This window comes from Corapipo altera, unplaced genomic scaffold, assembly GCF_003945725.1.
Source record: "Corapipo altera isolate COAL_440 unplaced genomic scaffold, ASM394572v1 56, whole genome shotgun sequence".
NCBI lineage: Eukaryota > Metazoa > Chordata > Aves > Passeriformes > Pipridae > Corapipo > Corapipo altera.
Window position 1 is genome coordinate 11,575,263 of NW_020884896.1, and position 23,044 is coordinate 11,598,306.

At 35.1% G+C, this 23,044-nt stretch overlaps 1 protein-coding gene across 7 annotated transcripts in view; it reads left to right on the top strand.

Annotated features, from left to right (window-relative positions):
* ATRNL1 (attractin like 1) overlaps window positions 1-23,044 on the top strand; it is a 529,120-nt gene that overhangs the window by 77,138 nt on the left and 428,938 nt on the right. For all 7 annotated transcript variants that reach the window (XM_027647923.1, XM_027647924.1, XM_027647920.1 and 4 more), the window contains 3 exons: window positions 19,960-20,043; window positions 22,069-22,182; window positions 22,634-22,762. In XM_027647923.1, coding sequence (XP_027503724.1) covers window positions 22,130-22,182; window positions 22,634-22,762 — 182 coding nt within the window. In that variant the 5' untranslated portion in view covers window positions 19,960-20,043; window positions 22,069-22,129. The remainder of the gene's footprint in view (window positions 1-19,959; window positions 20,044-22,068; window positions 22,183-22,633; window positions 22,763-23,044) is intronic.

Consider the following 23,044-nt stretch of genomic DNA (forward strand, 5'->3'; position numbering starts at 1 on the left):
CCATGTTCATGTTCCAGTTTAGTCTTTCCTATTCTGTTTCCTGGATATGGCTTTGCCTTGTCTCCTGTGCTGTGATGCTGTTTCTGCCTCCCTGCTTCTGGAAATCCCACATCTGGATCACTGCCTGATCTCTGGAAATCCCACACTGTAGGATCATTTCTCTCTCTTTCTGGAAGTGTTCCATGGTGGCATGTAGTCATTCTGGTGCTGTTTTAATTATTATTATCTTTCTCCAATGGACTAGTTAAAATTATTCCCCTGACTTCTAAGTGCATGACTTTACAGACTAAATTACTAAATTTATTCTCCATTTTGTTAGCCCAGCATTCACGTCACCTGGTTCTTTATGTGGGATATGTTAATCTCTAATAGCATGAACAACTTCGTGCCATCTATAAATTGCATTAGCACATTTGTGTTATCATTAAGTATATTTTTAAGGCTGACTTTTGACTACGTCCACTATCCAGTTGTATTTCTCATATTGAGTTAGATTTTTTTTTTTTCTGTTAGACAACCTCTTGGTCCTGTTTCTATATGACTTTATTTTCTATCTGACTTCCATTATGGTTCTCATATTAACTTGGTCTCCAGATATAATTAATTGCGCAGGTTATTATTGAGCCTTCTTATAATGATAATTTTCTTTATAGTTGCTTTGTCAAAGATAGTGTGTGATGTTAAGAAATTTATGATGCATTTTATTCTGCTTTCCCCTCACATCCATATTTTAGATTAAATTATGAATATGGAATAATGAGAAGCTAAACTAATAGGTTCTATTAATTCTGAGTAATTCTTTCCTTTTTTGCATTAAATTTCAGTATAATATTTGCTAGAATATGACAAATGCTATAATATAATATATTTAATAAAGTGACTGTTGCTTAACTTACAAGTTAATGTATTGGTTCTTTTGTTTCCCAGAGCTCTTGTGCAGAGATTCTTGTCTCTGTTCTGGTAGAACAATAAGTTCTTTGAATTTTGTTACTACAAAAAATGTGATATTATCCAATTCTACACACTTCATTCCATGAGCTATCTTGCTTTTGCTAAGTGGTACTTTACATCATCATCCTGAGTGAAAACCATCAAACATTTTCTTTATTTTGTGTTATCTTTAATTTCTGTTGCCTCATGATTCCTGATGTTTTTGTCATTTGTTTGACAAGTTTGTAGTCATATATATATATATATATATATGTGTGGACTCATACAAACACATGATCTAACAAATTTCTTTAGCTGAGAACATTATTATTTTCTAAAAATTTGTACATGAACTGGTTGCTCTAGAATTATTAGTGTTTATACATTACAGCTCAGATGTTTTGGTTTCGTTGCTGATTGCCCTATCATGTATACATTCCTTAAAATTAGAACAAGAGGTAGTACTGACCAAGTTACAGATTATAATCACATTATCTCAATTTTTATTTTGAGTTGTAATTAGATATTAAGTAACTTTAGGATTATGTAGAGTTCTTGGTTATTTTAGACCCACTGAGAGTTTGGGCAGTATTTTAATTTTGACTTGTATTTCCTCATAAAGCCAGTTTCATGTTGGCTCTAAGGTAAATAGCACTAGATTCATCTTCATTGCTTCTTAAAGTTCAACTATTTAGAACTATTTAGAAAATTAATTCTGCTGAATAGTACTAGAAATGCACATGTTTTATATTGCTTCCCTATTTACTTTCTATCAATTATCTTAATTATTAATTGTGTAAACGAAACTATTGAGTATTTTGTAGTTTCTGTGATTACTGGCTGTCACTGAGAGAGCACATTCTAACTGGCGATAACAAAGAAATAATATCTCATAACAAGTTTATGATCCCGTGGAATGTATTCTGCAAAGTAGTTTGCAAAGATAAATTATTTCTGTGCTTGTCTAGTTATTAAAGGTAACAATTTAATCAATGGCTAATCACTTCAGATTACAGCTGGAGTGCTAATGAGTATGTACAGCTGCTTTGGCTTTTCTATTATGTCCATATGAATACTCAAATTGATACTAGTACATAATGCGTGGACATAATAGTCTTCCATCTTCTCTGTTCTTTGTTCCCTGTAGTAGAAATGTAGTAGTCACTGATGAAAAATTTAAATGGAAGTGTCTAAGACTTAAGGATCATACATCCAGGGTTAAAATGTGCTAATTAGCTGCTTTTGCTATATAGGGTAATTATGCAATTTACCCAATATAAAAAGCCTCGGTGCTCTTATATGGCCTTATTGTTAAATACTTAATGCACCTGGTACATCTAATTTAGTATCTCTGGTTGATACAGTGTCAAGATAAGTATCTTTACTGGAATTGTGTGGTGGGGAAGAGATTTATAATGAATTATATGACTTTTACCTCCCTGAACACCAATACTGTTTATTCAGGAGAAGGTATTATATTGTATATATATCCAACAGTACTGTTCACATGTCTGATTTTCATGAACATCGCTCTCTTGTAAATATATGAATGAAACAAAACCAAACCTGCATAATCCACCCATATCTGATTTTCTTATGGTAAATTACAACAAAGTTTTACAGGAGAGGTTCTTTTGTTTTTACTCACAAATCATTTAAAAAACTCCAACTAAGTAGTATGCCCTGTAATCCAAAGAAAATGGAAGTTTGTCACTGTACATCTGAAATATAAGCTAGCTTATCACTTCTTTTGTGCATTTCCGTTGGTTTCAATCTTTATTTCTTGTCAAGAGCAGAGAGATGCAATTTACTACAGAAGAAACCCTCCATCTACACTTCTAGGAAGGAAATAAATCAGTGTTGGAGGGTTTTTAAAATTTGCTGTTGAGATATTTTACATGCTTATTAACTGTAATGCTAAGATCAGTGGATTAATGGAATTTCATGGCTTTTTTTTTGTTTCTTTTGTGAGATTGCGTAAGTTATGTGTTGTTTAGGGCAGTGAGTAATAGGAAGCTTTCTGGATGATGATGACTTGTGTGTGTTTGGTTCACCAGCAATGTCATTCTGAGTCCTAAGATGTCTGTGATCCTGATATGTTTATCTTGCTTTTAAAGGGGGGGAAATACCCAAGAATATAAAGAAGACCAAGGTATTGTGGTGTTTGTCTCTTTGTGAAAGTTGACTACTTTTACTGGATGCATAGGACAGGGAATAAGCTATTCCTGATAAGTGTGAAATAAGTACAGCAGCTGGGCATCCTCTGGGAACATAAAATTTTGAGCCTTGACAATTTTTGAATAGAGAGCTATCTGAAAACAGCTGGATTTATTCTTGTCCACTCTCTGATTTGATAAAGTAACACTTCATGATCACTTTATTGAAATATTAGCAGAAATGTACGTATTTTTCTTGAGATGAGAGGACTAGGCTGACTGTACCTCTCTGCTTTTATTAAGCAGAATTACTTCCCTCTCTAGATCCTTTTGAGGCCCATTTGTCTCATTTTAAGGTGGCTTTTTTTTTCTGTTTGTGACAGAATTCCCACACAGAAATCCCTGTTTGCAGCACCACTGTTGTGTAGAGAATAGTAGAGACTATCCTTGTCAAATATTCCCATTCTAAGATGGAATCAACAGTACTTGCAAAGCCTGGAAGTGACCTGTGACATAATCCTCATGTAAAAACAGCCCCAAACAGATAATACTTGGAGATTTCTATAGCCTTATTATATAGTTAAGTTCATTTTATAATTATTTTAGTCTTACAATTTTTTAGGAGGGCTCTGGTTTTGAAATGAGAAAGGCAAAGATGATGCAGATGTATGGTTGGATGAGTCAACAGGTACTAGATGTTGTATTTGACACTTCTTTCCATGTTGATCCCTGTAGATCTTGGAGGCTGGAACTTTTTGGCCTCTATGCAAGAGAGACTTTCAATGTTGACCCAAATGATACCATTCATCTTCCATTAACTGGACTTTTTATTTAATCTGTCTTTGACATTGTCACTCTTTGAAAAGAAGTCTTCTAAAGGGTGGTTTGGTTGTTTAGTTTTTTTTAAAATTTATTCTACCTGTACTGTTTTGCGATTTCCTTGCTTTTTTTTCAACTTGTCTGATGATAGAGGTATCATCAGTTGAGACTCTCAACTGAAAAAAAAAAAAAAAAGGGAAAAATATGGGAAACTACTAATCCATACAAATTACTTGGAAAGCTTACTAAGGACATGTTTTCTCCCCTCCCCAGGCATATATTGTCTGTTAGTAATTTAAATTCACTTCTGAAGATTGATGCTTTCTATTATAATTATCTTTATTTGCAATTTAGCCAACCACTAAAGAGACAAACCATTCAGCCTAACTTTGTTCAGTTTTCTCTGTTGTTACATAAAGGATCCCTCCTTCATGCTTTTGGCATGTGCAAAGTTAGTTTTGTGTTTATACCACTCTTCTCTAATGAGTGGTAAAAACACTAATGAGAAGAATGTTAAGAACTACAGATGTTGAAAGCCTTCCAACAGGTTTCTGAAGCTGGGCTTTTGCCCTGTCTTGGCTGTAAGACCTGATCCTGTATCCCTGCAAACCCATGCCAGAGGTAACATGCTCTGGGCTTTCCTTGGGATGAAGGGAAGGAAGGGTGGCTGTGCATATGCATGGTAAATTACAGAGAGTATATATTGAGGCTTGTGTTCTGTAGATGGTCTGGACAGGAAAAGCTCACTTTTCCAAGCACCTGCCAGACTTGGTCCTCTTCCACACAGCAATCTTAGCCTGAATACGATTCTAAAGTGAGATTTTATTATGTGAAGCCACGTAATAAAACATTCTGCCATGATGATTTTTTTTTTTAATCATTAGTATATGATTGAAACAACAGTACAGTATTTGCACCTTCTTTGTAATAACAGGTAACTCTTGCAGATTTATACCAAAGCAACTGAGACAAGGTCTAAGTCCATTTTTAAGCTTAGTAAAATTTTTAGGTCCCTTCAGGTTTTTATGATAGCACAGGGTATGTATTGAAATTCAAAAAATATGAGTAAATACTTCCTTAAAGCTCACTTATCAACTGAAAGCTTTTTAAAGCAGCCCTGTCAGTTTAAATTTCCTAAAAGTATCATATGTAAAAAGATACACATGTGCTGTATAATCCTATCGTCAGTAAATGGATTTGCAGCCTAAGAACTTCTATGAATTGGAACACTTGGATCCTTAGGCTTATTCAAGAAAAAGCATTTTAAAATGTAAAGGGATTAAAAAATTGTATTCCTAGTGATTTTGCAAGCAAAGATTTAGCTTATTTTCTAACTAAATGCAAAAGCTGACATTGGGCTGGCAATTCCCAAACTCCAGGCTGAGGAAGCAACCTCAGTCTTGTATATTCAGATGACTTTTAGACTTGGTATTTAAAAAGCAGCTATTTTATTAAACTAGTTATTTAGGGGTTACGTTTCCTAATTGTGTAATTTGAGGTGCTTAGAATATGTCTTGGAGTAATTTTTTGTCTTTTTGGAATTTCTGTGGCTATTTTTTCTTTTTGATAAAGAGCATACAACCATAGAGGTGTGTTTTAGCTTTTTGCAGTTTTGAATAAAAGTTTATTTTTGGGATGATCCAGCAAGTCCTTTGGCTCTTTTTAGGCTGATGATAAATAACTTCCTTACTGAAAAACAAGCCATGCTAGAATTAGTTTGAATTTTGCTTTAATGATAATATGTTGCAGTTTAATGACCTACTAACAGCCTTGTGCACAATGCTGTCCTCAGAGAGCTGAGGTCAGGAATGATTGAAGCTCAGATGAGTGATTTAAGAGCACCTTCTGGTGACTAATCAAAGGCAAAAAAAAAAAAAAGAAGCTTGTTTTGGCTGTGGGGTGAATATTTAGAAATGTATCCAGAAGTATGTAATGAGATTGGATATGTTTTACAGCTTAATATACTGAAAATAATAGCCTTTCTGCTCTTGAAACTTCCCCTCCCCCCAGCTCTTAATCTCTTCTGTGTTTTCAAGCATTGCTGAACAGATGCTTATGCTAGATAAGATCTAACGAAAGAGTACCAATAATCAGAAACTTTGTCAGAAACTGAGGTTTAGCTGCGGTTTAGTTAATGTAGATTTTTTTTCCCTGAAACAGCATTGAATGCTCTTTTGTCCATAACTCTACTTGAACTTGTTTTGATTTGTAACATCTTTGATTCTGGCAAGACCTTGGTTTGGAAATAGTCACATGTTGAAAGAAGACCGTGTTATATATTGCAACAGTGTTGAAAGCATTTAAGGTCAACTGAAAGTTTAAGGAAAGTTGTTTCCTTCCCTGTGACTTGCTGCTGCTATTAAGCTTTTAAGCTTTGGAATTATTTTCTTTACCAGAGGAATTTTTTTGCATTGATAAGCAAATCAGTTTCAATCATCTAATATTGATGCAATAACTTTAGAGTCACAAGTTATCTGAGATAATGGCACAAATGCCAAGTTCTAGTCCACAAACCGCGAACTGAATAAAGGTGATATTAAGACTTTTGTTGTTGTGAGGGGTTTCTTTTGATCTGATTCTGAACCAGTTTTGGAATTGCTGATGAATACTGCTTTCAGACCATGTCAGTAACACAGAATTTTGCTGATATAGATGGTATTGCTTAAGTCAGTGCATGCCTGTTTGGAATAGTGGACTGGAAACGTACTAAAGAAACCATCTAGCAGAGCAGGTAAGGTCATGTAGGCAAGGAAAGTAAATTTTATTTAAATTAAATTTGTTTTAATTATCATCCTTGCTGCAATAATAATCTTCTTTCAGCTGAATAAATTCCTTCAGATGTCTAAATTCCTTTCAAGTTGTCTTTCAGATGTGCAAACCAGTGTACTTCTTTCTGAATTTACTATGTATTCCTGTTTTGTTTAGGCCAGTCATACAAAGCAATAATTACTCTATATTTGTTGTATCTTCCAAAGGCCTTTTTGTAGGAATCCATTGCCAGGAAATTTATTCTGCATTGACTGTTAAATGGCTTGTTGAATGAGGTGATTGATACTTGATAGCATGTTTATAAGCTGGCATATTAAACAAGAAAAGTACCTCTTTTGAACAATTCTGTTTTAGTCTACAGTTGCTGAGAGGAGGGGAAGCTTGTCACATGGTAGGACCCGTGGATTTCTTTGGCATAGGATTCATGAAATTTGGGAAAAGGGGCAGCATCAACCCATCCTTCTCATTCTCCCTGACCATTCAGCTGCATTGAAACAATTCTCTGCTCCAGTGGATTTAGCTACCTGAATCATCACTTCTTCTCTAAGCCTCAGGGTCACTGCTTTTTCCTGACCCTGTTTCAGAGTGATTGCTTGCCTTCTTGTTTCTTTTCCTCTTGTTTTCAGCAGCCTAATTTACTGACTTTAGACTTCAGTGTATGGCTTTGTTGATTCCTGCTGGCTGTTGAACACTAAGCTGTGTATCAGTAGCTCCTCTCTGTGTACAGGTATAATTTGTTTATGCTGTCTTGATGAAGAGTGAATCCTTGTTTCTAATCCATTCTGCTTTGTGTTTGAACTGAGCGGGAATAGATCAGTAGCAACTCTGAGAGCTTTTTATAGCAGGAGTTAGATGGTCAGCCTCTGACAACCTGTTACCTTAGGAGCAATCATAAGAATTTCTGCTCATAAATGATGGTCCTACACTTTCTATAGCCTCTCACTGATAAGACATGTTGACTGTGTGTCCCACATGCCTTGGTGTATCACTGTAAGGATAACATGAACAGACCTCTAAGAGTTCTGGTCTTGTAGGTGTGTGTTTTATTGTTGTAATCTGTGAAAGGTAAAGTGGGCATTCCAAGCAACATTCGCCTGACCCGTGTTCTCCTTTCCTGGGATATGAGGGACAACAGTCCCAGGATAAATTTTTGTATATTCTCTTTCCCTGTTCTTAGTTCCATCTATGTCTTTTTAACAACTGGCTGATACTGATGAGTGCCTTGGCAAGATAAAGCACAGAAGGGGTTTGGAAATCTCAGCAGAAACTTTTATGTCTTTGTTCAGTGAATTGTCAGTGTTCTTATCAAGTCAGGATGTGAAGGAAACAAGTTTTCTGTTGTAATTTTTATGCCTAGCAGAAAGAAATTCTACAAAGTAGTTTTTTTGTTCAATGCCTATGTGGTGAATAAACCCATGCAGTGTTACACTGACTCTTACTTCAGAGTAATTTCTTTCCTGATTATAATATGATGCCTCAATTAAATCCTAAGCCCATATAAGCCTCTGTAAATGGAATAATGTGCAGTATCAGATGAGTTTTCTCATTGGAAGTACAGGAATGCAAATACATGTGTCAGCTTGCAGGATGCAACCTCTTAATTTTCCTGAATGTGTCTTTTTTTTTTTTGGTGTAAAACTTTAAAAATGTGTATGCCACTTTCCAAAGATTCCCATTAGTGTTGTGTTGTATATTTATAGTCTCTCACAAGTTTGTGCTTCATTGCAAAAAAAAAAAAAAAAAAAAAGTGAGGTAAGAGAAAGTACTGGAAAAATGAAGTTATCACCATTTAAATAGCATGATTAATTTTTGTCTTGTAATCTTTTGTGTTTCTGCAGACGGTAAAAACAACACTACATTCTCCTACGACCCCTCAAAAATTGCTCTACCCTGTGATGTGGAGTAAGACTTACTTCAGAAGGGTCTAAGATCATACAGTTTTGAGGCTGTTATATTTCACAACACCAGCTTTAGAGATGCAAAATCATTGCATTAGCAGGTCTTCTGTTAATAATTCAGTAAATGGGAAGTTGTGTTTAGCTCAGTAACTGATGGACATAACATACAGCAGTTGTGTGGGTGCTCTGTCTTCTAATATTTCTCATCACTATCTGCAAATGGTTCTTGGTGTTTCATTCCAGTTAAGAGCATATGAGCTCAAAGCTAAAACTGCTAAGAAATTCCGTTTTTCATTTTAAACTAGACTTGAGTATTTCCTTAATTCTGGTTGTGCATTTAAGTACAAATTACGGGCTAGAGATGCCCTCCCCTTGCCTCCCAGAAACCTCCAAACAAAATAACCTACCCAAACAAACAAAAAAAACCCCCAAACCCCTCTACCAATATATGAAATGTTTGATTCTGTGAAACTGGCAGCTGGAATAATTAGTACTCAAAATATTATATTCTTTTGTTCTTATACCTCTTAATCCACTTCCAGAGGCAACATTGGAAGTTGCTAACAGTGTTATGACTTACCCATGAATTATAAAGTCAAGCAGAAAATGAGTGGCACGACACCTGGCATAGAGTGAAATGTGTTCTAAAATTATGCTTTCTTATTACTAATAGGAATCTTTCATATTCCCAAACAAGAATGCTTCGTAATACACTAGAGACATGAATACCATCATTTCATTTCTTTACAGCAAACAAAGGGATGTGCTTTGTATTTAAGGCGAACATGCAATGTCCTGATAATTGCTGTAGCCAGAGGAGTCGGAAGTAAGTGATTATCTATGTAATCATCTGAAAGACAGTACTTGAAAACTAGTCAGTAACCAGCCCTTTGAATTTATTAATCAATTAAGTTTTTAAAAGCACTATTATCTCTTCTTATCTCAACATTTGTACTGAGGTTGTGTTGAGAGATGGGAACCTCTTATGAAGCAGCATGTGTGCTGATGGGAAGTGTGAGAGAGGAAGAAGGAATTGATGTTTTTATATATGAATATATGTGTCTGTGTGTGTAAAATGAAAATGCTGAATTTTAAAAAGTGTTGAAAAGAAAACAAATCATAAATAATATAAAATAAAAGAAAATTCTGTTATCATATCCTTAGAGAGGGATGCTAAGAGATAATAATATTTTTGTTTTTCTTTGGAAAGTGTGTGTGTGTGTCAAAGTTTACTGTGTTTGGATAATTCCAGAACTAATATTGTTAGTGGGAGCTGGTGCTTGCGGCATTCTGGTATGAGGTAGTTTCCTGCCATGGGAATTCTGTCCTTAACAAACATAAAATCTGATGGTTAGGTAGTAATCAAACTAAAGGACTGAAAGGCAGGAATAGGTGTTTCTTGGTGAGGATAGGTTTTTATCAGAAACTTGATTTAAATACTCAAGGAGAAATTTAGGAGTAGGTGGCACACTGGATTTAGAGCATTTGGCTGTTACCTCAGGAAGCTTAAGTTAAAGCCCTGAACTAGGTCACAAGTGAAAATGAGATTTATGGTGATGTACAGTGAAAAACTGGCACAGTGCACCTTGTTGCCAAGCACCTCAGTCTGCATTGTCTGTATACTTTGAACTCCACATTTTAAGATCCTGTAGCATGTTTAATCAATTATAGAAGTCTTATAAATACATATATATGGCTTGGAATGTAAATATATATGTGCATATATTTAAAGTATATATAAATATGTAAAAAACTGTAATAACTTTATTCTTCACTCATGTTAACCTTGTGATTAGATCAAAACCTGTAGACAGTCTTACTTTAATGTAGAAACTACTTGGATTGAAATCTATTTAAGGAAAGGGAAGTAGGTAGCACAAGAGACCCCTTTAGCTTAACTGTGAGTGTCTGAGTCTGCTGAAAAGCAAAAGAGAAGCATCCTAGAGATGGAAAAGCAGACAAATACCTGTTGAGAACTACAAGGGCATTTTCAGGGTGTGCAGAAGTGCAGTTAGAAAAGCAAAAAGTCAGCTTGAATTGAACTTGACCATAGGTATCAAAAACCACAATAAAAAGGTTCTTAAGATACATAAACAAGCAGAAATAGAACGGAAACAATTGCCTGCTGTTAAACAGGAGAGATGGATTAGTCACCAACAATGTGGAAAGGCAAAGGTTCTCAACACTTTGTTCAATTCTGTCTTTACTGGCACTGTTGGGCCCCAGTCCCTGGGAACAAAAGCTCAGATTTGAGTAAACATAGACCCACTGTCAGCAAAGGAAGAATTTTTACCTGAACTATTACAGAGCTTGGCCCCTACAAATCAATGGGCCCTGGGAATATCCACCTGAGGGTGTTAAGAGAGCTGGTTGATGTCGTTGTGGGACCACTCTCCATAATATTTGAGAGGTTGTAGAGATGCGAGACCTTCCAGAAGACTGGAAAAAAGCTAGTGTTAAATAAATCTACTAGAAGGGCCTAAAGGAGGATCCAGACAGTGAAATTATAGACACATCAGTATTGCTTCTGTCTCTGGGAAAGTCGTGGAATGAATTCTCCTGGGGGCTATCACAAGTAAGATGAAGGACAAAAGTGGGAAAAGGCAGCACAGGTTCACCAAGGGCAAATTGTGCTTGACAAACTTGATTACCTTCTATGGCAAAGTAACCTGCTTGGTTGATGTGGGGTAATTGGTGGACAATGTCCACCTGAACAGACCCACAGAATGGGTCTGTTGTGGTCTAGACAAGTGATCTGTGCAGTGGGTGTGGGACTGGCTGAGTGGCTGCATGTGAACAGCTCTTTTTCAAAGTGATAACCACAAGTGGTGTCCCCCAGGGATCAATACTGGGGCCAACATTTTCTTCACGAGTGAACTGGATGATGAGATCAAGTGCACCCTGATGGACTTCAGAGATGAACAAAATAATGGTAGAACATACGCTTAAGTATGTTACATTTGGAAATGGAGGGCTGCCTTATAGAAAATAAAGCCTAGAAAAAAAGAGCTGGAGCTATTAAAGAAGCCTAAACTATAATTTTTGTTTGTTTGTTTTGAACACAAGGAATAACATCAGGATAATGTGTTACTCTGGGTGATCGTAAAGTAACATAATCTATGAAGGTACAGAACTTTTCTAAATGAAATAATGACAGTATTAATGTGGTAGGAAAAAGGAAACTAATAGAACCACTTCAGTCTGGTGGAGTATGGTTTATGGACTATGGAGTATTTTTTTTTTTAATTTCTTAATTATCTTTGCAATGTTTGGCCATAAAAATAATTCTTGGCTGAAGCGAGTGTTGTAAAATGTTAGAGCAATGCGATGTCTCCTTGTTTCCTGGCAGATTTTTTGCTAATTCCTATTTGCTTCTAATAGTAACTGTCTGGATGGATACGTGAGAAAACTTTGGGACTATTGATAATATTTGTGTGAATCAAAATTGAATTGTCAGAATTTTGAATATTTCAAACCTTAGTCTTTTTGCTGAGAAAATGAGTAACCATGACGTGAAACCTTGAGTGCAAGAAGTTCAGTCAGTGAATCAGGTAGATGTTTGTATAAGTTTGTAGGGTTTTATACAGCTTTTTGACCTTTTGGATTTTATATCTAAAGTAGCATACTTAAATGAGATGCAGGGAAATATGATGTCTTGTGCCTGTATCAAATGCCAACTTGATTTTCTATCAATTCTCAATTTTAAGTATTGTGGCAGGCCTATTTATAGACAGAATTTTAGATGCCATCTATGAACTAGCCTGGGTATTTCTAATAGAGTACATGCTTGTCTCATATGATTTTGTCCAACCATGATATTAAAATAGTAAATATCAAATGTCTGTAGTATTCCAGATAAGAGAGGTAAAGCTACATTTCTTTCACTTCATTTCTTTTCACTAAGTTTTTTCCAGGTCAGTGAAGGATATCGTCTACTTGCAGTATCTTTTAAAAGGCACTGATTTCCAAGTTGATTTCCATGGAGAACCATGACCACCTGGAAAATATTGGCAAGATTTGAACTGTTAATTGGTGTAGCAATTCTCTAGAAAATGTGGAGTTCACTGTTGAACTCTGTAGATTGACTCAACTCCACTCAATTTTATAGAAACTTCTCATAAATATTACATGTAAATCCATCTGTGTAAAACTAGGTAGCATAACTTTTTTAGTTGTTGATAACTTCTAAATGTTTGGGGGTGATACAGTACTTAGTAGTTTGGGTTTCTTAAAATGTAACAAAACAGCTCTTCTTCTTCCCAAAAAAGAAGGTTTTTACTTAGGAAGTACTTTCTGGGTTCAGGTTAAACCTCAGGAAAAGAGGTCAACCATTTTTCAGTAAAATATGTGTATTGCATACCTGTAGGTCCTTCAAAAAAATGACACCTTGTTGTGAATTGCTTGAATGACTTGAATTATAATACACGAAATTAATGCAACTGTCATGATAGGATCATATGTGCACTTGAGTTTTAATTTTTGCTAACACTGACTTCATGTTAGTGCTTTTTAAGGTGAATGAATAATGAATATGAATAATATTCAGAAACTGTTGACATAGTTGAGTAATAGAAAAGTGACTGTTATGCAAAATATGGGAGTTTTTTTGAAGGACTTTATCACAAATACACACAAATGGAATTTCTGCTTTTCTTGTGAAGTTCATTGATTTTAAGTGGAGTTTCTCACTAGACAGTGTGGCCAGAAGCTACTATCTTTTTAAGTGAATGCTTATATCACAAAACAAAAATAGATTTTCCCACTGAAAAAATGATAATAAATGAAACTTTCCATGCATCAAGTTCCAGCTCATGCAAGCTGCATTGATCCCATATAATACTGTCTGAAAAAAGTCATGCTGACAGAATTGTATTCGAATTTCTACACTTGAATAGATATAATTAACCTCAGTAAGATGAACCAGAGTAATACCATTTTGTCCTTCTGTTGAGGAAGTCAACAGTCTCAGGGAATTGCAGGTTATATACAAAGCAGCATAAAGGCATCTCTTCTGCTACTTACATTCAGGATATTATGGATATTAAATACTTACTTGGTTGCTATGGTGGTCAGACTGCAGCTGGAGTAGTAGGTACCATTCTGAGATGCAGACGAATTGGAAAAGTTCTAGAGAAGGAAAGTCTAGAAAATGACACCTGAGGAACACTGGATTAAATTGCTTTTTTCAGAGAAGAAAAACCTTAAGGCGGATGTTTGTAAAAGATGAGCAGAAAGAGGAAGAATATTACCCAATGTCTAGGTCTGTGTTCAGGAAATAACATGGTTAAGTAAGAAAAAATGGGAGTTTGACATGTAGAAAAACGTTCTAATAATAAGGATAAGTCAGTACTAAAATAGATTGCCTAAGAAGATTGTAGACTTCGTTCATTGGAATTATTAAAATCAGATTAGACAAATAACTGTGAAGAAAGATTTCAGTATGGTTGGGGTAGGTGTTAGAGCACGTTGTAACTGAATGCAATTTAAGGGGTTTTGGATAAAAAAAAGTCAAGCTCCACTTTGTGAGAAGGTAGAAGAAAATCTTTAAGTGCTCTCATACAGTTTTTTGACATCTATTTCTACACAGCAACCTTTCAGTTGTTTTGGGGACTTTTAAAAAAATGTACTGTAGAATAACAACCTTTGTCAGAAACAGTGAATGAGGAACATTTACAGCTGTCAGAGCAAACTTTAAAATAATGTTTTGCACCAATCAAATTTTATATCTCAGATAACTTAGTTTCATTTTTAAAATAAAAGATACATTTGTTCCACACAAGTGTTAAGTTTCTTGAAATACAGGATTTATTCTTAAGGGGAAAGAATGTTTTTGTATTCTAGTCTTCATTTTACTTTTCTGGGATTTTTGGATTGTTTTGGAGCACTGTTTTGTTTAAAATAAATTAAAAGGATGAACTCAACACTTGAATGAATCAGTAGGGACACTTTAGAAAGGAAACTGCTGCTTTGTCAATGAATAAAGTCAGACCTATTTCAGAGCGTGTCTGTGATTAGTTGGCATGTGAGAAGTTGTCATGAATGTCCTTAATGTGTTTCTAAATATACATTAATCTATTAACGCAAAGCAGTATGTAACAAGTATAGGAGTGTGATTAGCATATGCAAATATTGTCTTAATGTATTAAATATTTTCTCCTCTTGATTAGTCATTGAAGAAAACTTTGAACTACAGTATGTTCACTATATTCTGTTTTCGTACATGTTATGAGAAAAAAATTAACCAACAGCAAGTTCTGCAGTAAATAAGAAAATACAGGAAAATCAAATTCAAATTCTTTGAATTTTTGTCAGGTGTTTGTCAATATTTTATGCCTGGAAAATAAAAGTCTGCTTTGTGGATTTTTCAGAACATGTTTTTCAGATCTTCCTTTGAAAATAATACTAGAAAACCTTCTTAGTCTATCACATAATGTTATGGTATGAGAAATGGCCTCTCGATCAATTCTGCCTTTCTTTCTGATATCACAGTGCTCACTGTGCTGTCAGGTGGTCTAAATTTTTTTTCCTTCTTGCTTAATATGTTCAGCTGCTCACATCTCAGATATGTGTAGTCTCTTTCCCTGCTGTAAATGTTAGGCACAAGTGCTTGAGCTAGAAAGGTTGCCGGTACTTCTATTTAAGAAGAATTTGATCTTATAACTTTGAAGCACAGTTATTGATTTTTATTTCTTTTTAATAAAACATATTTTCAAAAAAGATGAAAAGCAGATGGAGCAAAATTTTTCAGCAATGGAGAGAATAGCTGTTGACTGGCACACAAGTACTGATACTGAGATGAATCCATATAGCAAAATATGCTCTGTATCTTATATTCAGATATATCTGAAGTAGGAATTGCAAAGTAATCCAACATTTCATAAAATTCTCAGTAGTAATGTGACACTAAGTAATATAGAGATAAGTGAATGTCTTCATAACCCTTTCTTTTATTTAATAGTGAATATTTATAATATTCTGAATGTGCTTTATGCTTTGTTACTTTTAATGTACCTCTATTATAAATCAGACTTCTGTCCATCTGTCAGCGGTTTTGTGGATCTTCATGTTCTGCTGATGACAGAAAATATCCAATGACTTCTTTGGTTTAAATTAGTGCCCCTCAGGAAGATTTGATGATACTATTTTTTACAGGAATATGCAGGAGATGACAAGACTGTGTGTTTCACAGATCTATAAATATTACAGGAAGGAAGGAGACATTTTAATAATCTACTCTGACATCTTATGTGTTGTGGAGCATGGATTTCATCTGACTACTCCTTCATTTTGGACCAATAATTTCTGACTGAACTACAACATGCTTTTCTCTTTTCCTGAAATGCATCAATCTTGATTGAAAGTCTTTGCAGTGGTAAATACAAATGTTACCATGTACATTTTAACTCAATTATATTTGCCGTTATTTTATAACAGTGATAATATTCCAGGGGAATATAGATATCCCTTTGTTGCACATTTTGTTTGCCCTGTGTTGGCTTAAGCCCTTTCATTTCTGGTATATCTGTCTGCTATATGAAACACCCTATAGTACTATATGTTTGTCACATAAGCTATTACTGACTGGTTAGCTTGGTGAGTGACTGAACTGTCATTGGTGCTTCTGGATGCCTTTAGTTCTGCTGTGCAGCGTCCTGACTTTTTCCTGTTATTTGGTAGGTCTATTTTACAGTACACAGAGATGGGAAATGTTCTCTTGGCTTGCTCCCTCTAATTCTTTATAGATTTTGATTATGACCTTGCCAACTAAAAACAATATTGTTGTGTTTATGAAAGCTGGCATGCAATTTAAAATGACAATATACAACATCAGCTACTCCCTGTGCGTTCTGTTTAGAAAGCTGGAGTCTTGGTGTGATGCCTAAGCAGGCCACACAAATTGTTCTGGCTTCCTCTCATCACTAAGGCTTTCTCAGCAGTCAGTAAGGATGGGGGTGCAGCAGCCAGGCATCGTTCTGGCTATTCTGCTTCTGTGACTGAAGAGTGTATAGTCATGTTGACTCCTCTGGGTTTTGGTTATTTGACAGAATCACTGCTAGTAACAAAGGAAAACTCTGCCCACAGATTACCTGACTTTATATGAAAGAGAATATTGACCTGGATTTGGTAAGAGGTTACAGGAAAGTAGTTATGCTTATCTTTGTTATTTATGGGATTTGATACTTGATAACATTTGGAACAAAAAATGACACAGAAAAGTTCTTGATATGACTCAAGAAACTGAAAAGAATTCCCATCTGTCTTGCTATGTATTTATTTTAAATAGAACAGCCCCTTATCTTACCATTTTCCACAACCATTATTGCAAACTTGTGCTCTTAGTTATTTACTTTTTCCAGCAAAGTGCAATAGCTGCTTCAAAGGCTATCTGCTCTTCCAAAAGAAACTATTTATCAAAAAATTATCAGCTTAGCAGACAAGGGAAATTGTTTGTACTTTACTGGTGCCAAAGGGCTGATCTAATAAAAACAACTCTTGTAAGTCACCTCCATTGCATTATACAGCTACTAAGAAGGCAATGGTCATGACTGCAAATGAATACTAGTGATGTTTCACACTTCTTCCAGGAAAATAGATGTTCTGTGGCTTGCTAAATAGGACTTTGCTTCTGTATATAAATCATATGCCAGCACTACAATTACTTTTATTGGAATCTTATGCCTTTTATTAAAAACAAACAAACAAACAAAAACTTCAGTCTAGCACACACTCAAACATAGGATCTGCTCCTGTAATCAGCTTCACTAAGGTTCTGCCAGAGGCCAAGCATCAATATAAGCTTGATTTCAAAATCAGTGACGTGCGGCTTACATGTCCAATGTATAGGTTGGTGTTAATTTCAGCATTGTCCCAACAATGTAATTAGTATGTAAAGAAGCCAGAAATAACTCTGAAAAACCTGTTTGTCATGTGTAGAAGCACCAATGTATACTTTTAGATAAAGTTGATATTTCTCAACAAGAAGAAATATTATAAACTTAAACTGTGTGTGTGTTTTGCTTTCTTCAAGCAAAAGTGTTCTGTGGCCAGACACTGATTCTAAGGAGAGCACCTGGCAGGAGCGTGGTTAACCTTTCCCTGGCCAGCTCTGCAGCTCCTCCAGGCTGCTGGGAGGGAGGAGTGGGAGTTACCAGCCATGCCTCGTTAATTCATGCTTTGCTTATGGGCTACACCAGCATTTGTGTAGCACTTACCAGGATACACTACTTTTGGGAAGCGGTGTGCTGCAGCTTTCAGACCAGCTCCATGTATTGGGTTTTACAGGGGAAATTTTCTCTCAGCTGTCAGCTGACTAGAGTATATGGTGGTTTTTCTGTTTTTATTTTTTTTCCCCTCACAATCAGAAACATACTTTTATGCCTTGAAAATCTTTTGAGTACAGTTATTTGGACAGTTCCCACATTAGACAGCTTTGTCCCAAAAGGAAAGTGCGTGTAATTCAAACCACCAGTGATGGTAACAATGTGCCCAACAAACTGATGCTGGTTTTTGCAGGAAAGGTGAAGGAACTTGTTTAAAAACGTGTGTTTGCACAGACCATGTCTCATAAATTATTCTTTCTTGCTCCCTTGTTTTGATTTAATTTCATTTCCACATGTTTATAATTTTATGTTTGGTTCTCTGTTAATAAGTATGCAATTAGTGTTTGATATGAGTTCCAGTGTAAATAATTTGCAGTAGATGTGGTAATGAATATTTTTAAAATTGGTGTATATATAGTAGGATAGCAGATATTGAATTCCTGTTCAGCTAGACTCCTGATGAGAAAATTTAGCTGTGACTTGATCATCTTGTTGAGCATTGCCTCTGGATTTAGATCTAGTCTATTGATTTATTTAAAGTAGTGAAATAAAACAGAAAAAAAACCCTGCTTTTTTTTTATTCAGTGATACTTACTCTTAATGATGATTTTTTTTCACTATAGTGAAAAAAAAAAAAGCTTTTTTGAGTATGCATTTATATTCATTATTATTCTTGTAACATTTTAAAGAGTAGAATGGTCAGTTTTCCCAGAGGAGTAAGGCAGCAGAGATGTTAAGACCTGAACTATAGAACATAATCTTAAAGGATGCAGAAAATGGGGTGGATTAGTGAAGTTACAGTGGGCTGAAGATAATAAGCTCTTTCAGAAAGCTTTTATGTTAATAGATTATTGAATTTCATCTGCTATTTTATCACTGCATAGATTAATGCAGAGTAATATATGAACAGATGAAAAAGGTTCTCTTTCTACATTAAATGAATTCTATATGAGAATATTGAGCTATCTATTATCACTCAGAAAAAAAGTTATAGCAACTATTCTGTTTAAAATATCAGAATAGTAGTTGTTGAAAGAGCAAATAAAATCTTAAATGGGAATAGAGAATAAAATGGAAATAACATTGCTACTGTACAGATTCATGGTTCACTTGCATCTTGAATACAATATGCTGATCTTTGTGTTGCAGCTCAGATGGCTCTAGGAGAATAGAAAAGATACATTAAAGGCAGTGAGCAAGGATTTCTTAGGTTGGAAAAGGCTCAGTGGGGGAAAGGAAGGAAACAACACAGACCATTACATTTTGAGTGGGATCAAGCATGTGAATAGGGTACAATTGTTCATCCTCTCATCCAGTACCAGACCTAAGGACATAGATGAAACCAAGAGGTAGGCTCAGGATAAAAACAGTTGAGATGTCTTGTATATGTGTGGAAATCATTCCTTCAGCATCTTCTAGATGCTGCAAGTTTATGTGAGTTTATGTGAGGTAACTCCTGGGACAAACATGAACCCAAAGGCACAACCTCTGACTAAGAGTGTCCCTGAGATGCAAGTCATTAAAGGTGGTGTAAAGCTGTGTGGAGTATCTGTAGGGATTTAAATTCTTTCCTGCATATCCACTGTAGGCCACTGTGAAGAGACAGGAATGAGAGAGCAACAGGCTTACAGATACACTTATTTAAATTTATGCCTTAATTTTTCTTATCTAGAACACTTTTCTGATGTCTAATTTCAGAAGTATGTTGCAAGACAATGGCAAAGTAAACAAGCAAGTCAAACCAAAATAATACTTTTAAACAAAACCTCTTTACATTGGCTTGGATTCATTTTGTGTGAAGGATAATTTCAATTATTTGCTACTGAATTAGAAAAAATAAAAATCCTGTGATTGCCTAGGGGAAGAAAGCAAATCAATGATATAGAATAGTCAGAATTCAAGTTTGTATGAATACAAACAATGTGACAAGAGATGTGAAAAGTGACTTTACTGTTTTCCCTATGTCTAATTTTCTTTCCATCCAGAAAGATTCTGTTGGCATGTCTATAATGCACGTTCTGATGTGTTGTCTCCAGTTTATTACAGCACTGTTTTTTCCTCTTGTAGGTTAACAGAACCTTCTGGATATTTAACAGATGGACCCGTAAATTATAAATATAAAACTAAATGTACATGGTTAATTGAAGGATAGTAAGTATTTATTTATATAATTCAAATTTTCTAACAATTTGGTACTGTGTATTCTAGAGGTTGAAAGAACTCCTGAAGTTAAAAACTGCATGTGGATACAATATAAACAGTTTTGGTCTTTAGTTTGTTTGTTTTGTTCTTGTTTAAATGTCATAAAGAATTAAAAAAAATAAAAATAAAAGAAGTATGATTTTCAGGATTCCTCAGAGTTGGCCAAATTCCATTTCCATTCAAATTGCTGGCAAAAGTTAGGCTGACGTTGGAATTTGGCCAGTGCTGCAAGCTCTCAAAACCCAATGATAAATTTGTTGCATGTTTGATTGCCTTTACATAAGTTCTACATGTGGTTACAGAATCCCATTATTTCACTCGTTATCTTACTAATCTTATTTAACTCATATCAGTGATAAATCAGGAATGGTCTCAAGTACAGAACGCTTATTCAGTTACATGTTGCTCGAAAGTTAGTGCTTCTATAAAGTATTTTCTTTGACATTCTAGTATTCCTCATGTACTTAATTTCAAAACAATTTTGTGCCCACAGTTTAGATGTCTCATCTGTTTCTAATTTTTCAGTTTGTGCAGAGCAGAAACACACAGACATACCCAAAGAAATAATGAGACACATGCATTAGTACGGCTAACTGTTAAAAGCACAAACTGGTTGCATCTCAGTGGGACTCTTCCCCCTCTGGATATGGGTCAGGCTTTTGCTGACTCTAATTCTGAATTCTACTAACATTCTGGAAGAAAATTAACCTGTTCTGTATTTCTGTGTTGTCATAATCTCAATTACCATAGATATCTGCTCTGTAGCAGATATCTAAGGTAAAAGTAAAGTAAAAAAACAAAGGTAATAGTTCAGTAAAGGTATCAGAAAAGGTAAAAGTGATCTAGTATCTGATCTAGTTTTGTTCTGCTCATATGCAGATAATAATTTAAACACAATGAAGTTATGGATAATTTGCAAAATTATTTAAATAGAAGCTTCAATTTCTAGGTGACCAGGCTGTAGCTGAATATCTTTCTGCCCTAGCTAGGCTTCTCTTTTTACCCAAACTGGCTCAGGAATGTTTGCACTGCACTACACCATGCTAAAGTGTAAACATGCCTCAGGAGCACAGGCAAACTCTGCTTTGGAGCTGGTCTTCACTCCGTTTCTCCTCTTCACCACAGATAGTGTGGGCAACTGGAGGACACAATGTACTGCACAGTATGTGAGAGAGTAAAGCAACCCAGTAACACCGTGCAAAATGTCAACATACAAGGAAGTCATGTATATAAAATATTCTGTCTCAAAAAATGAGCAGAGAGTTCTCTCAAAGGACCTGTCACAAAACCCCCACGTTTTCCAAACTGACAAATTGCACTCAAGCCTGTCAGAAGCGGGGAGACATAAAAGAAAATAATCATTATGTTTCATGGAATATGTATCGGTAATTTTGCAATACATGAGAAGTCTTCTTTCAGAAAGTTTACAGATCCATCTGGATCTCAGCCAAAAATTAGTGAAATTTGACTCCCAGGTGTTGGGAGAGGGCGGAGGCAGGCACTTGCACTAATATTACTTGCTATTTTAGATTTGTGTTTTAAGATTTTCAATAACTAGTAGAATACTGGAATGAGGATGTGTAGGTGATTTTTTCTTTTTCTTGAAAGATTCTTTAAACTTCGTAGTCCTGATATTGTAAAGTAAAGCTAGTATATTAAAATAAGATATTTTAATTGCTCTAAATTTGTAGTTCTGAATACTAATAAAATCTGGTGAATTTAAGTCTCTTATTAACTTTAGGGATTATTAGACTTAGACTGAATATGTTATTTTTGTTTTTTTTAAGATAAAGTGAAATATTTGCTTGCCCTGACTTTTGTTATTTAACACCTTGAAATGGTTGGTTATTATTATTACTCAAAACGTTTTAATAGAGTTATGCTGGCATGATCAATTTTACTGTAAGTTGTTTATCTTATGAGCTCAATAATTCTGTAAATAATGTTTTACATCAATGTTCTATTTTTTTTCAGCCCAAATGCGATACTAAGATTAAGATTTAATCACTTTGCCACAGAATGTAGTTGGGACCATATGTATGTATATGATGGAGACTCGATATATGCACCTTTAATAGCTGTATTTAGGTGAGTGTATTTATGAATCTTTTCGTCCAAGTATGAACATTTTTAGTTACTGGGGAAAAAATAACATTAGAGGCTCTAATATATTAACTAGCTTGCTTTCTTTTATTAATAATATGGGAACATGTATGTAAAGTTGTATTAGGATGAATTCCAAAGCCTTTGGTTAGGTGATCAGAGCATAAATCCATTTTGTGACTTGTACTTACTGCTAACATTGCATGGAGTGTTAATGCTTATACACTGGCATTTTTCCTGGAAACCCCTACCTTACCATGGACAAGTTTTATATGCATTTTATGATTTGTTTTTTTAAAAGAAGTTCTCAAATTATATTTAGGCACCATCTTGCTTATATAGTTAACCACCAGAATAGCTAATTCCCTCCTTCCTTCCTGCCCCCCCTTCTCTCCCAAGGATTACTTATAAGCATTTTTCCCATTTTCTTTTCCAGTGGTCTAATAGTCCCTGAAGTGCGTGGAAATGAAACTGTTCCTGAAGTAGTTACTACATCTGGCTATGCATTGCTCCACTTTTTTAGTGATGCCGCTTATAACCTAACGGGATTTAACATTTTTTATTCGTAAGTATTTTTTTAATATGTAATGACTTTTGTTTTTTTCAATGGCATAATGGTTATACTTAGTGGTGTGTTTCTGAAACCAGAGAGCCAGGGTTGTAATAAGTGATTAAGGTACAAGTTAGGGGGAAAAAAATCTCAGAGATAGAGTATATTGTTTAGAGTGAAACCACATGGCCATTCCAAGAGTATGTTTTTCCTATGCCATATGGAACTAAAATGTATCTCTTCCAGTGTTTATCCAACACATGTAGTTGTCATATGGAATAGAAGGGAGATTATATC